Source organism: Nomascus leucogenys, chromosome 13 (assembly GCF_006542625.1).
Source record: "Nomascus leucogenys isolate Asia chromosome 13, Asia_NLE_v1, whole genome shotgun sequence".
Lineage (NCBI taxonomy): Eukaryota > Metazoa > Chordata > Mammalia > Primates > Hylobatidae > Nomascus > Nomascus leucogenys.
In genome coordinates this window covers 87889546-87903172 of record NC_044393.1, presented here as the reverse complement: position 1 = coordinate 87903172, position 13627 = coordinate 87889546, and the positions used below count along the sequence as shown (strand labels likewise).

At 44.4% G+C, this 13627-nt stretch overlaps 1 protein-coding gene and 1 non-coding gene across 3 annotated transcripts in view; both read left to right on the top strand.

Annotated features, from left to right (window-relative positions):
* The window catches only part of KIAA1549 (KIAA1549 ortholog), a 150293-nt gene that overhangs the window by 96780 nt on the left and 39886 nt on the right, over positions 1-13627 (top strand). For both annotated transcript variants that reach the window (XM_030826082.1, XM_030826081.1), the window contains exons 11-12: positions 5021-5217; positions 6956-7071. In XM_030826082.1, coding sequence (XP_030681942.1) covers positions 5021-5217; positions 6956-7071 — 313 coding nt within the window. The remainder of the gene's footprint in view (positions 1-5020; positions 5218-6955; positions 7072-13627) is intronic.
* Positions 10147-10253, top strand: LOC115838075. The gene has a single exon (XR_004033130.1). It is a non-coding gene; the product is annotated as a U6 spliceosomal RNA (small nuclear RNA).

The window sequence follows — 13627 nt, the reverse complement described above, 5'->3', positions numbered from 1 at the left end:
TTTAGCTTAAAAAAGACCTTAAGGCTGGTCTCAGTGGCTCATGTCTATAGGCCCAGCACTTTGGGAGGCTGAGGCAGGAGGATTGCTTGAGCCCTGGAGTTCAAGACCAGATGGGCAATGTAGCAAGATCCTATCTCTACAAAAATATTTTTAAAAATTAGCCAGGTGTGGTGGCACATGTCTGTGGCCCCAGCTCCTTGGGAGGCTCAGGTGGGAGGATTGCTTGGGCTTGGGAGATTGAGGCTGCAGTGAGCTGAGATTGTGCTACTGCACTCCAGCCTGGGTGACAGAGCAAGACCACATCAAATGAAAAAAAAAAAAAGACCTTAGGTCACAGACCTAAGCCACTGATGTTGTCACTCATTTGTGCATAAAGTTAGCACAAATACAACAAAGCCTTTTGTGTCTGTGCGTAATATATTGTCTGAAATTGCTCCTTAGATCTGTTTGGCCTTTGTCTTTTGACTGACAGGACTCCGTAGGGGTGTGTGTGTGAGTGGAAAAACTCAAGCCATGTTTCCCCTCTGCCCTCACACCACACAACAACAGTCAACACAAAAGACTTCTGTGACCGAATTTGTGGGGGCTTTCCTCACACACCAAGCAGCAGTTATCAGCTGAGTGTCCTTGAATTCAGTTCCGACACTGTCTGCTGGGAGGTAGCCTCAGATCCTGGGTGGAGGGCTCAGTCCCCAAGACTGTCCTCCTCCACCCGCACCTGTCACAAGTGTAGGTCTCCAGAACTTCTGACGACTGGCTTCAAGTTGAGGTTCCCACCATCACTTTTGGGGTTTGATTAATTTGCTAGAGCAGTTCGCAGGACTTGAAGAAACACTTATGTTTACCAGTTTATCACAAAGCGTATGTTAACAGAAAAGCCAAACTCGGTAAAATATCTTAAAGAGGTGTATTCTGAGCCAGTATGCGTGACCATGGCCCTGAGAAAGCACGAGCCCAAGAAGCTGCGAGTAAGTGGCCCGAGGCGGTCAGATTACAATTTGGGTTGATACTGTTGCCATTGCGTCTGGCTGGGGCCGTCATGGTGGGTGGTAAGGGCCAAGATAGCTGCAGGTAAAGAAAGGCAGATTTATTAGAGAAAGTATGAAGATAATGTTGCAAGGGTGCAATGGCCAGCACAGCAGAGAAGGGGCTGTCGGGCAAGAGGCAGGGGTAGGAGGGAAGTTTTATGGGTCATGCTGCTGGGGCTATGAGCAGAATGAGGTGTTTGGGAACAGGATGTCGTGCCAGCAGGTTGTCTGTGATGAGCCGTTTCTCAGAACAATTGTTCTGCCCTACCTGGGACCCCTTCCACATTGTTACTTATCAGGACTCCACATATACATTTTTTTTATTTTTATTTTTTTGAGACAGAGTTTCGCTCTTGTCCCCCAGGCTGGAGTACAATGGTGTGATCTTGGCTCACCGCAACCTCTGCCTCCCGGGTTCAAGCGATTCTCCTGCCTCAGCCTCCCGAGTGGCTGGGATTATAGGCATGTGCCACCACGCCCGTCTAATTTTGTATTTTTAGTAGACACGGGGTTTCTCCATGTTGGTCAGGCTGGTCTCGAATTTCTGACCTTAGATGATCCACCCGGCTCGGCCTCCCAAAGTGTTGGGATTACAGACGTGAGCCACTGTGCCCGGCCCTCCACATAGACATTTTAAGGAGACAGAAGTTACAGGAAAAGAAATAACCCAATACATAGAAGCTCAGCCTGAAAGGGCGGGATATCTTGAAGTGAGGAGCTTATAAGTCATAGGTGTGTTTTAGGATTCTTTCGTTGGCAATTGGTTGAGAGTTAAGTTTTGTCTGAAGACTGAAAGTCACTTCAAAGGAATGCTTAAGTTAACATAAGGGGTCTGCTGTCTGCCATGTGATGCTATACCAGAGTCAGGTTAGAAAGTAAGCCACATTATACCGGGTTAATTAAAAAAACAAAACAAAACAATTTAACCAGATTTTATTGTTTGTAGGGTGTGACTTAACACTCCTTTGCATGGCTTTAGGTCTTGTTTGTAATTTGGTATCTTATTACCACAAAGAATCTGTTCTGTCAGTCATATAATCTCTGTTTTAATATTAATGCTGGTCAGTTTTGCCTAAACTCTAAAAGGGAGGGGCTGTAATGACGCATGTCCCACCTCCCTTCCTGCTACGGACAAGAACTCAGTTTTTCAGGTTTCTCTGAAGCACCTTTGGACAAGAGGGGGCCTGTTCAGTAGGTTGCGGGCTTAGGATTTTATTCTTAGTTTACAGATATTACAAAGCGCAAGCACACAGATGAAGAGATGCATAAGGCGAGGTACGGGGGGACTCGGGGGTGCAGAGCTTCTGTGCCCTCCGTGGGGGTGCTACCTTCCAGGAACCTCCGCAGTGTTCAGCCTTCCAGAAGCTCCCTGGACCCTGCCCTTTTGGGTTTTTCAGGAGGCTGCTTTACATAGGCCTGTTTGGCTATGGTGATTAACTTAACCAGTGGCTGTTGGTGATCAACTTATCCTTCAGCCCCTCTCCCCTCCCTGAAGGTTGGGGGGTGGGGCTGAATGCCCTGACCCTTGTATCATGCCTGGGGCTCTGTGGTGAGCAGCCCCCATCCTGCAGCTACCTGGGGCTGCGGGCCGTCAGTCAACTCACTAGCCTGTAAAAAGACATCCTCAGGAGACTCCATGTATTTTAGGAGGTATACGCCAGGAAACAGGGATGAAGACCATATAAGCATTTCAGAGTGTCACCGTGTGGATGTGGAATATGCCTGGCCAGGAGGGAGGGCTTCGGTTTGCTTGTGGCATTCCATGGAGGAGACCCCTTGGGACGACCATTGCTATGCAGTTTATTTCCCTGTGCTTTGTAAGCTTGAATTAAGGAAACTGTTAATACCTGGCACTTTTCATGTCATCAGAAATACTGTTATTGTCCACATTTCTGCGTACCTTGGAGAGTCTTTCCAAGGGCACAGTGGTTCACGCCTGTAATCCTAGCACTTTGGGCGGCCGAGGTGGGTGGATCACTGAAGACCAGGAGTTTGAGACCAGCCTGAGCAACATAGTGAGACCCCATTTCTACTAAAAATACCAAAAAATTACCCTGGCATGGTGGCGTGCACCCTTAGTCCCAGCTACTTGGGAGGCTGAGGCAGGAGAATTGCTTGAACCCAGGAGGCAGAGGTTGCAGTGAGCCGAGATTGTACCACTGCACTTCAGCCTGGGTGATGAAGCCAGACTCTGTCTTAAAAAAAAAAAAAAAAAAAAAAGAAACATGAACAACAACAAATAGCTTTTTTTTTTTTTTTTTTTGAGACGGAGTCTTAGTCTTTCACCCAGGCTGGAGTGTAGTGGCGCGATCTCAGCTTAGTGAAATCTCCGACTCCCAGGTTCAAGTGATTCTCCTGCCTCACCCTCCTGAGCAGCTGGGATTACAGGTGTGCACCACCATGCCCGGCTAATTTTTGTATTTTTTTTTTTTTTTTTTTTTTTTTTAAGTAGAGACGGGGTTTCACCATGTTGGCCAGGCTGGTCTCAAACTCCTGACCTCAGGTGATCTGCCCGATTCGGCCTCCCAAAGTGCTGGGATTACAGATGTGAGGCACCGCACCCGGCCAACAAATAGCATGTTTGATGATATAATATCTTACCACAGCTCTAGAAGCTGAGGCCTGGCATCTCTAGTTGCAGGCTCAGGGGTCTGTCATGGGTTTGGTGTGAGGTGATGCTCGTATCCCTGGAGAGGAATCCTGCATCCACTGGTTTGAGTGGGGGACATTTTTGAAGAGCCCTTTCTCCTTCAGTTTTGTGCCCCGTTACTTCTTTTGACCACTTCTTTCTAGAAATTCTTTGTTCCCTTTGCTTCTACTACATGGAACTTTCCAAATTCTTCTGTTTCTCTGAAATCACATTCTATTTTCTTCCTTGCTTCCTTTTTCTCTTCTTAGCCCCAAACTATTAGATGTTCTCCAACACTTTATCCACAGAATCTGTATTTATGTTGAAAAACTCAGCTCCCCTACCTGTCACCTTTATGTGGGTGGTTCTTGAAGTCACATCTGAGCCTGCAAGTTCCCCCAGGCTATGGTTCCCCACCTCCAGCTACACCAAGCTGACATCCTTTGGGGCCTCAAATTAAGCGTGTTTGAAATGAAACCTGTCATTTTGTCTTGAGCCGTCATTCCTATATGACTCGCCTCTTTCCCTTAATGTCACTTTCACGCTTCACAATGCCCCTGCCCAAAAGATTCACGTCTTCATTGGCTTCTTTCTCTTCCTTTGCCTCTCATGTCTATTTGGCTTCTAGGTCTTTCTGCCTGATCCCTAGAGTTGTTCTTTCCTTCCCATCTTCACTGCTAAGATTTGGGGCTCATGTCTTTGTGGTTTTATGTGCATGGCCAAGCTCTCTTCCTGCTTCCTTGGTGTCCTGTGTGCTTGTATTTTAGAAATCTGCCTGTTTAGAAATGTTTAATGGTTTTCTGATTTCCCAAAGGGCCAGCTCCAGAAGCTGGCGTTTTTGGAGTCATCCATATACAGACTGGACTTTTCTCTCGTGCTCCTACGCTCTGACCCATCTAGCATAGCCAGTGTGATTTTCTTCCCAGGCCTCAGTGTTCTGTGGTTCCTGATATGATCTAGAACATTCTCTTTGTAGCCTCCTCTTTCTGTTTCCAAGTCTTGTCTGCTCTTTCTGTTTCCAAGTCCTGTCTGTTCTCAAGGCCTGGCTTTGGTCCCCATTACCCTATAAAGAATATCTTGCTCCTGCCACATGGCACATGGTATGCTGCTGTGACAGCAGGTCAGGTGTTGTCCTAGGGTCTGGCTATTTAATCCTTGTACTCTTGTTTAATCTTTCACAAATGCCTGTCTTCTCCTGGAACTCTGGGTATAAACAGAACCTGGCATGCAGTCCATGTTCTAGAGGTGTTTGTTGGATTGGAGTGGTGGAATTGCCAGCGCAGTCTTGGGTCAGAAGTTGTGCTCCTCTCGTCAGCCTTGGATTCCGGGTTAACAATCATGTTTGTGTGTGTGTATGTTTCAGCTGCAGATCCCTAGTGTGAAGGGCTTCGATTTTGCTAAGCAGCATCTGGGTCAGCACAATAAAGACGACATATTGATTATTCACGAGCCAGCACCACTGCCAGGACCTCTGAAGGACCACACCACGCCCTCGGAAAATGGAGACGTGCCAAGCCCCAAGTCAAAGATCCCTTCCAAGAACGTCCGTCACAGAGGAAGGTTATTATCGGGCTTTCTGTATTATTCTTTGTTGCAGAGCATGCTTCTGTTATCAGGCTGTGAGTTTCTGATGTCACAAGGGCTGATGGTGAGTGCAGCCCTGCATGTGCAGCCCAGGAGACCGATGACTTGCCCAGAGTCACACATGAGCCCAAGAGTGTTTCCGAGCCACTCTCACAGGCTGCCAAAGAAGGCTGTATGATTTCTTTCTCCGCACGGTTGAAGATCATGAATCACTATCTGTGATGGTTTGGGGGTCCCCATCAGACTTGATTAGAGATTGACCAGCTCATGTGTATATATCCTGAGGGGAGCATGCTAGGCCCCATGGAGATAATAACAGAAATAACACAGAAGGAGTGCACGGCACATGGTACACGCTCAGCCTGTGTGGGCCGCTGTGTCCATGCCTGGGATGCCAGCAGCTGCTGTGACTTCATTGCTTTGCCTGCAGGTGACCTTCATCACGTCCTCCTGTGTTTGCTTTGTTTTTCTCTGGCTACTCATGTATGTCCCCTTTGTCAGTATATCACACAAGACTCTTCACCGCCTCCTCCCGGCCTCGCTCCCCATTCCCCCTCTCAAAGTATAGCACAGGGAGAATTGCTTATTAGTTTTCCAAGCTACCTGGAAGCCCCTTCTCACCCTCTGACCCCGTGAGAAGGGCTGTAGCTCGGTGAAAGAAGACAGAGTTCAGAATCGGGTTTGTTAAGTTGACTTTCCATCATAGCACCGTTAGGCTTTGGTTACTGAAGCCTCCTGTTGTCAGCCTTTCTTTGAGCTTTGGAACGCTAAATCCTGATTTCCTGCTAAGAGCAAAAAAAAGTGTGTGATCATACCAACATTTGAAACGATGTCATGATTTCTGTCTTATCAGGAAACCTACCCCAGGGGTTCTGGCCTAGTTTTAAGAATGTAATAGATGTCAGAACATGATCTTTACAAAAGAAAATGAGTTATGTAGAGAGATGCTATTTGATTAATTATTTTGCAGGCTAAGAATAAATGGAATCATTGAAGATTATTTGATATGCAAGTAAAATTTTGCAAAGTATTTTTTTTCTTGCCTGGTAGCCTTGTCATTGACATTTAGTCATGACAGCTCAATGGTCTGCATGGTTAATACAATGTTTTAGCATCTTTCTGGGCACCAGAATGTCTTGGCATTCCACATTGTCATTGAAGCCAGGGAGCCTAAGGAATCAGGGAGCCAACTGATGAAGGAATTTTCCCTGGTGCAAGCTGGGTGCCACGATACCCTTGCTTTTTATATATAGAATCAAATCTCAGTGTAAGCACCTTCCAAAAATCTGGAGTTATTTGGGGTGACTGCAGAGCTGCTCTAGCATCCTGAGGATTCTTAATCCTGAACCCCAGGTCCTGTTTGATCCAACTCATGCTAAACCCAGACTGCTGGTCCAGAAAAGACTGGGGGCCAGGGACTGGGCCTTGAGCCTTGGTAACTGTGGGACCTTCCTCCTATCTGGCACTTAATTGCCTAGCATTTGTTGAAATGCAGCCTGCTGAGCCATTTAGTAAGCCGTGTTAATCTGTCTTCAGGAGGTGACGGTGGTTTTAATGTGATCCTTGAAGACGCTGTGCTATGGAATAATTTTTTGGACCATTTCATTTCTACTGGTTTTGCCTAGAAGCCTGACTTCCACACACAAATTAATGGGACTTTTTCCTTTTCATTCTTTCTTGTTTCTAATGTTTGCAATTCATTTTGTGTCTGCAGAGTTTCTCCCTCAGATGCTGACTCTACGGTCAGTGAAGAGTCCAGCGAGAGGGACGCAGGAGATAAGACGCCGGGAGCCGTCAACGATGGCAGGTCCCACAGAGCCCCGCAGAGCGGTCTGTGACTCTTCTGGTTCTTCCCATTAAAAGTAGTCCCTATGGGAGTCCAAAGGCTAGGGCCTTACACTACTTCAAATGCTAAATCCTTAAAAAAGAAATCTGGGAAATGGAAAATTCATCATTCCTATGGTTTCTTAGCACCAGTTGTCACCATCTAACGTGGTATTGGTGTCTGCTTTGGGGCCAGGGATTCACTGGGGTACGTCTTAAGGTTAATAGCCTTGTTTCACTCTAGTTTAGAGTCCTTACAAGTTTCCTGCCCAGAGGTCAAGGAGGAAGCACACTGAAACCAGAGTCTCAAAAACTGCCCCCAGGATTCAGTAGCTTTCTTAGGAACCAATTCAAGGATTCACAGCTGTCAGTCAGAAAGTTGTTTATCATAGGCCCAAATCCATTATGTTTAGTTCTGTTCCTAGATCTTTCTTCCAGCAGGTGGTTTAGTGTGATCAGATGGTTTAGCATGTTTGCTTTGGGAGTCACAAACAGCTTCATAGGCCAGGTATAAAATGAACTTCACTCCTGTTCTAAAGGGGATGACTGTTAAGACTGATGCACTTTAATAAAGTGAGACCCACAAGTCTTTAGACTTGGGAGCATTTTTTTGGAGTGATAGCAGGGTAGCTTGTTTTTAGTGTAATAGGTTGTATTAAATAGATGTGCTACTGCAGCTGTTGTATTTGCTGGAGGTTTATTTTTATTTAAGGATTGCATTTCAGTAATGCAAAGATCATTGGGAGGCCTCAGAATATTATTATTACTATTTTTTTTTGAGACAGGGTCTTGCTCTATCACTGAGGCTGGAGTGCAGTGGCACAGTCCCGGCTCACTGCAGCCTCGACCTCCCAGGCTCAGGCGATCCTCCCACCTCAGTCTCCCTAGTAGCTGGGATTACAGGCCTCTGCCATCACACCTGGCTAATTTTTGTTTATTTTTGTAGAGACGAGGTTTCACCGTGTTGCTCTGGCTGGTCTTGAACTCCTTGACTCAAGCGATCCATCTGCCTTGCCTTCCCAAAGTGCTGGGATTATAGGCATGAGCCACCACGCCCGGCCAGGATATTATTTTTAATAGTAATTTTTATACTTACAGTTTTTAATCATAAATTTCTCTGTATGGAAATGCAGTGCAGAGTGAACTGTATTCTAGAAATGAACAGACTGGACAGAAGCCCAGGGGCCTCTCCTCTCATTGACACGCTTGTGGCCTCACGGGTGGCTCAGCCTTTGAGGCTCCTGTGGGGCTGCCCTAGCCCGTCCTTGTCTCCTCTCACTGACAGGCTTGTGGCCTTTCGGGTCGCTCAGCCTTCAAGGCGCCTGTGGGGCTGCACTAGCTGGTCCTTGCAGTTCCTTGCAGCTCTTTCCACTTGATTCTTTTGTAATGTTAAGGACATCCCTTTAGAAAAAGGGAAGAGTTTTTTCTTTGGATGTAGTTTTTCAAAATCTTAAAAATTATTTAGCACCATGGTAACAGATACTGTTTCAGATAGACAGGATTAGAATCTTGTTTTGATCCTCAGAAAGAAATATTTGGGGGGGCGTGGAAAGAGCTCTGGATTTTATCAAGTTCTGTTCATTGCTTATCTGAGAAAACCTTACTTTCAGTGCCTGCATTTAACGCCTTCTGATGGTATTACAACCAGTATATTCTATAAGAATAACAAAAATCAAACACCACTCTCAACATAGGCTCAGAATCCAGGTAGTAAGCATCACAGCTCTGGGACCAAGAGTTGAATGTGAAGGAAAGAAGTGAATTAGATGATTTTGTGAATATTAGAAGCTCAGATGCTGCTGTTATAATTTGAAGAGATACCAGAATCTGTACATTATTTTCATGTTGTAGAAAGATAGTTTTCTCACTATAAATATCAATTTACTTCTAGAACTTTGCTTCTTGAAAGGTGCCATAAGATAGCTTTAGTGCTGCTGTGTAGGTATTTTATTGCTTGCATAGAAAATTAAATACCCTATTTTAAAATATTCTGAGTTTTTCTCCTAGCTTTCAGTTATTTTATTTTTTAAAATTTTTTGCTTTTTGAGACAGAGTCTCTTCCTGTTGTCTAGGCTGTAGGGCAGTGGTGCAATCTTGGCTCACTGCAACCTCTGCCTCCCAGGCTCAAATGATTCTCATGACTCACCCTCCTGACTACCTGGGATTACAGACGTACACCACCACACCTGGCCAATTTTTGTATTTTTGGTAGAGATGGGATTTCGCCATGTTGGCCAGGCTGGTCTTGAACTCCTGGCCTCATGTGATCTGCCCGCCTCAGCCTCCCAAAGTGCTGGGATTACAGGCGTGGGCCACCGTGTCCAGCTTGTTTTATAATTCACATAAAAATCTTTCTTTTGTTGAAATTCGTAATGAAGTAAAAGTTAATGGAGGTGGGGCGTGGGGAGGGAGGCTCCTTGAGATCCATTATGGAGCCCTCTTCCATGGTGCCATGGGACCAGCGTTCCCTCTCACTCCTGCGGGTGGCACAGCTACCGTCTCTATTTAGGCTTCTTGGCAAGGCTGTTGATGACTGTCCCAGGTCATGTGGCGTATTAAGGACCCACCTTGCAATGGAAGCTGAGAGAAGACTGTTGTTTCAGTTTTAGTAAATTGGAGGTTGTGCTTTATTCCTTTTCCAACTGACTGTTTTTGGAAGGTGACTAGGCCCTGACACATACCCTCATGGCCATCCATGAACCCTTCAGAGATTATTTACTCGAATGTCACTGTGTTCACAGCTATTCCAGCTTTAAAATAGCTCAAATCATAACCACTGGATCCCCTTAGTGAAGATGTGAAGGGAGAGATGAGGTAGGAGATGGGCTGCCATTGCTGCGTCTGTGCATAATTGTAGTTTTTCTCTCTCTCTCTCTCCCCTTTATCCAGTAATATACCAAGTAGGTAAGGATTGCAAAATACTCAGCATTCTTTTATGCTCTCCTTAGATTGCATGTGTGCAAGTGTGTGATTTTTAAGTAGTTAAAACTTCATTCATTTTAATTCCACAAATTCCAAATTCTAGAATTTCACATGCAAACCAAGCTGACACTGACTTTTGCATGTGCTAAGGAGCCTGCAGTGCTCGCTTCGGCAGCATATAGACTAAAATTGAAATGCAACAAAGAAGATGAGCGTGGCCCCTGTGCAAGGATGACATGCATGTTGGGGAAGCATTCCATATTTTAAAAAAATTAAAAGAGTTTGCAAAATAGTTTAAATGAGATTGAGTACATATAACAATGAAGTTTTTCAAGTAATTTTGGGGTACCATACCATTTATAAAATGATTGAGATCATAAAGTATAATTTTGTCTCACCTTTTCATGAAGGCAGATTCCCAGAGACCTTTTCGAGGTAAAATTTCATAAACATATTGGAGATGACTGTAGTCATTGAGTCATCCGTTTAGCAGATGTTTGCTAAGTGCCTGGGGTCAGGTGCTGGTGATACTCAGTGTCAGGTGCTGGTGATACAGTGAAGATGAGATAAATGTGATTGCTGTCTCACAGGATATTAACGTGGGTTGCACACATTAGTAAAGATGTGGTTTTCCAGCTTGGGCTACATAGCGAGACTCTGACTCTACAAAAAAAACAGGAAAAAATTAGCCAGGCCTGGTGGTGTGTGCCTGTGGTCCCAGCTACTGAAGAGGCTGAAGTGGGAGGATCGCTTGAGCCTGGGAGGTCGAGGCTGCAGTGATCTGTGATTGCATCACCGCACTCCAGTCTGAGTGACAGAGCGAGATCCTGTCTCGAGGAGGAAAAACAAAAAAAAATGGCTTGACTATATTTACTTGTAGATAATGAAATAATATTTCTTTAAAAATGCTCTCTTGCTTTGACAAGTTAGTAATTCAGACTGAATTTTCTCTTTCATTCTGCTTTGTTGACATCCTATTCTGTACAATCCTATATACTGTAATGTTTTATTTTTATGTTTTGTGCTTACCCAGTCTGGAGTGCAGTGGCACAATCACAGCTCACTGCAGCCTTGACCTCTTGGGCTCAAGCAGTCCTCTCACCTCAGCCTCCTGAGTAGCTGGGACTACAGGAGCATACCACGCCCAGCTAATTTTTTGTTTACTTTTTGTAGAGACAAGGTCTTGCCATGTTGCCCAGGCTGGTTTTGAACTCCTGGGCTCAAGCGATCCTCCTGCCTTAGCCTTCCAAGGTGCTGGGATTATAGGCATGAGCCACCATGCCCAGCCTTTTTCTTTCTTTTTAAGATTTTTATTTATATTTTAACTGATGGTAAGAAAACATATAAATTTATGGTGTACAACATGATGTGTTTTTTGCTTTTATTATTTTTAGTTGGCACATAATACTTACAAATATTTATGGGGGACATTGTGATATTTCCATGTATGAATATACTGTGTGATGATCAAATCAGGGTAATTAGCATATCTGTCACCACAAAGTAATCATTACTTTGCCTTGGGAACATTCAAAATCTGCTCTTCAAGCTAATCGAAAATACGCAATAAATTATTAGAGTTACCCTACAGTGCCTACAGGTGCTCAACCCATTCCTCCTCTCTAGCTGTGCACTTTTATTTTTATTTTTTTGAGACACAGTCTCACTCTATTGCCCCGGCTGGGGTGCAGTGGTGCAGTCATGGCTCACTGCAGCCTTGACCTCCCAGGCTCAGGTGATCATCCCTTCTCAGCCTCCTGAGTAGCTGGGCCTGCAGGTGTACACCACCACGCTGGGTTATTTTTTGTAGAGATGGGGTTTCTCCATGTTGCCCAGGCTGGTCTAGAACTCCTGGGCTCAAGTTACCCTCCCGCCTCAGCCTATCAAAGTGCTGGGATTACAGGCGAGAGCCACAATGTCCAGCCTCTGGTTGTGCTTTTGTATCTGTTAACCAACTTTTGTCTATGTCCCTCCTCTTCCCTTCCCAGCCTCAAGTAACCACTAGTCTACTCTCCACTTCTAGATCAACTTTCCAGTTTCCACATATGAGCAAGAACAGTGCAGTGTTTATCCTTCCTTGCCTGGCCTATTTTACTTAATGTCATCCAAGCTCATCCATATTGCTGTAAATGGCAGGATTTCATTCTTTCTTGTGGCTAAATGATGATGTTTTGATATGTGTATGCATTGTGAAATGGCTAAATCAAGCTATTTAACATATACATTACCTCACATACTTATTTTTTGTGATAACACTTAAAATCTACTCTCTTAGCTGTTTTCAAGTATACAATATATTGTTGTTAATTATAGTTACCATGAGGTACAATAGGTATCTTGACTATATAGTAAAATTTATGTCATTACTTTTAAAAAATAATTGAAGAGAAAAGGGTTTTAATCCCAAGTTCCTACTTGCCTTAAGGCAGGATTCACACAGCATTAATCTCTGTATGTCCATTGTACTTTGTACTAATCATTATTACCCGGGGAGCTTTTTTAGAAAAATTGTGCAATGCATAACAAACAATAATATATATTATATAATTATATATATTAATATATGACATAGAAGTATGTAATATGTAATATAATTACTAATATAATAGTCATATATTACTAATTACTAATTATATAATATATTACATATAATATACAGTTCTATAAACAAAATAATCATAATATATAATGTGTGATATAATTATATATATATGTGTGATATATATTATATGTATATGTAAAAAAATTAAAAGCCCCTCTTTTCAGCCATGTTGAAGGACTGGGTTCTGGGCAGTATGGAAGCTGGAAGATTTTCTGCACCTCTTATTTCCTCTCCTCCGCTTGGTCCCTCAGCTCTGTAGAGTGGCCCGGGATCTGTGCATCCCCTCCTCTGCTTGCAGTCTATGAACAGTTCAGCGAGGATGAAGCAAGGGCCGTGACTACAGTGGGAGCGGGTGAGCCGGGCTCTGGACAGGAGCCCAGTCTCAGGCTGCCGCTCCAGTGGTACCCAGGCAGGGCTGACAGCCCAGTAGGGAGGGGCCTTTTTTTTTTTTTATGCCTGTCACCTTTGTCTCCCAGCAACCCAGAGGTCTCTGCCACCCTGGAGGAAAGTGATCGCACTTCTAGGTATCAGTAGCTTAATGGGCTACCCTCTGTGACATTTATTGTTACTCTATAAGTCTGGGTTAGCAGGGCTAGCCTGTCTGGAGAAGCTCATGATCTCCTTTTAGGCATTATGCCTGCAACTTGAGTAGCTGCCACCGAGGAATGGTGGTGCCTGGCTGTGCTTCCATTGCACAAGTGCACAAATACTCAGGTTCCTTCTAGGTGTGGGGCCAGGAGAGAAAGCTTGAGCATAGCTGGAATCCAGACAATGGTGCCCCCTGGCTCAGACAGACATCATTCATTCAGAATCACACAAATAACTTCTAATTGCTTGGGATAATGAATGTAATTCAAATTGAGAGAAAATACAGACTTACATTGCCATGCTGTGCTTTCCTTATATGAAACATCAACTGCTGCTGCTTACTGCTTTGCTCATCTATGTTTTTTACACTGAGGAGAGACCTTTGTGTTTTTCACTTATATTTTGAAGTTTCAAATGTTAGGCTTTTGTTTAGAAGCAGTTTCTGCATGC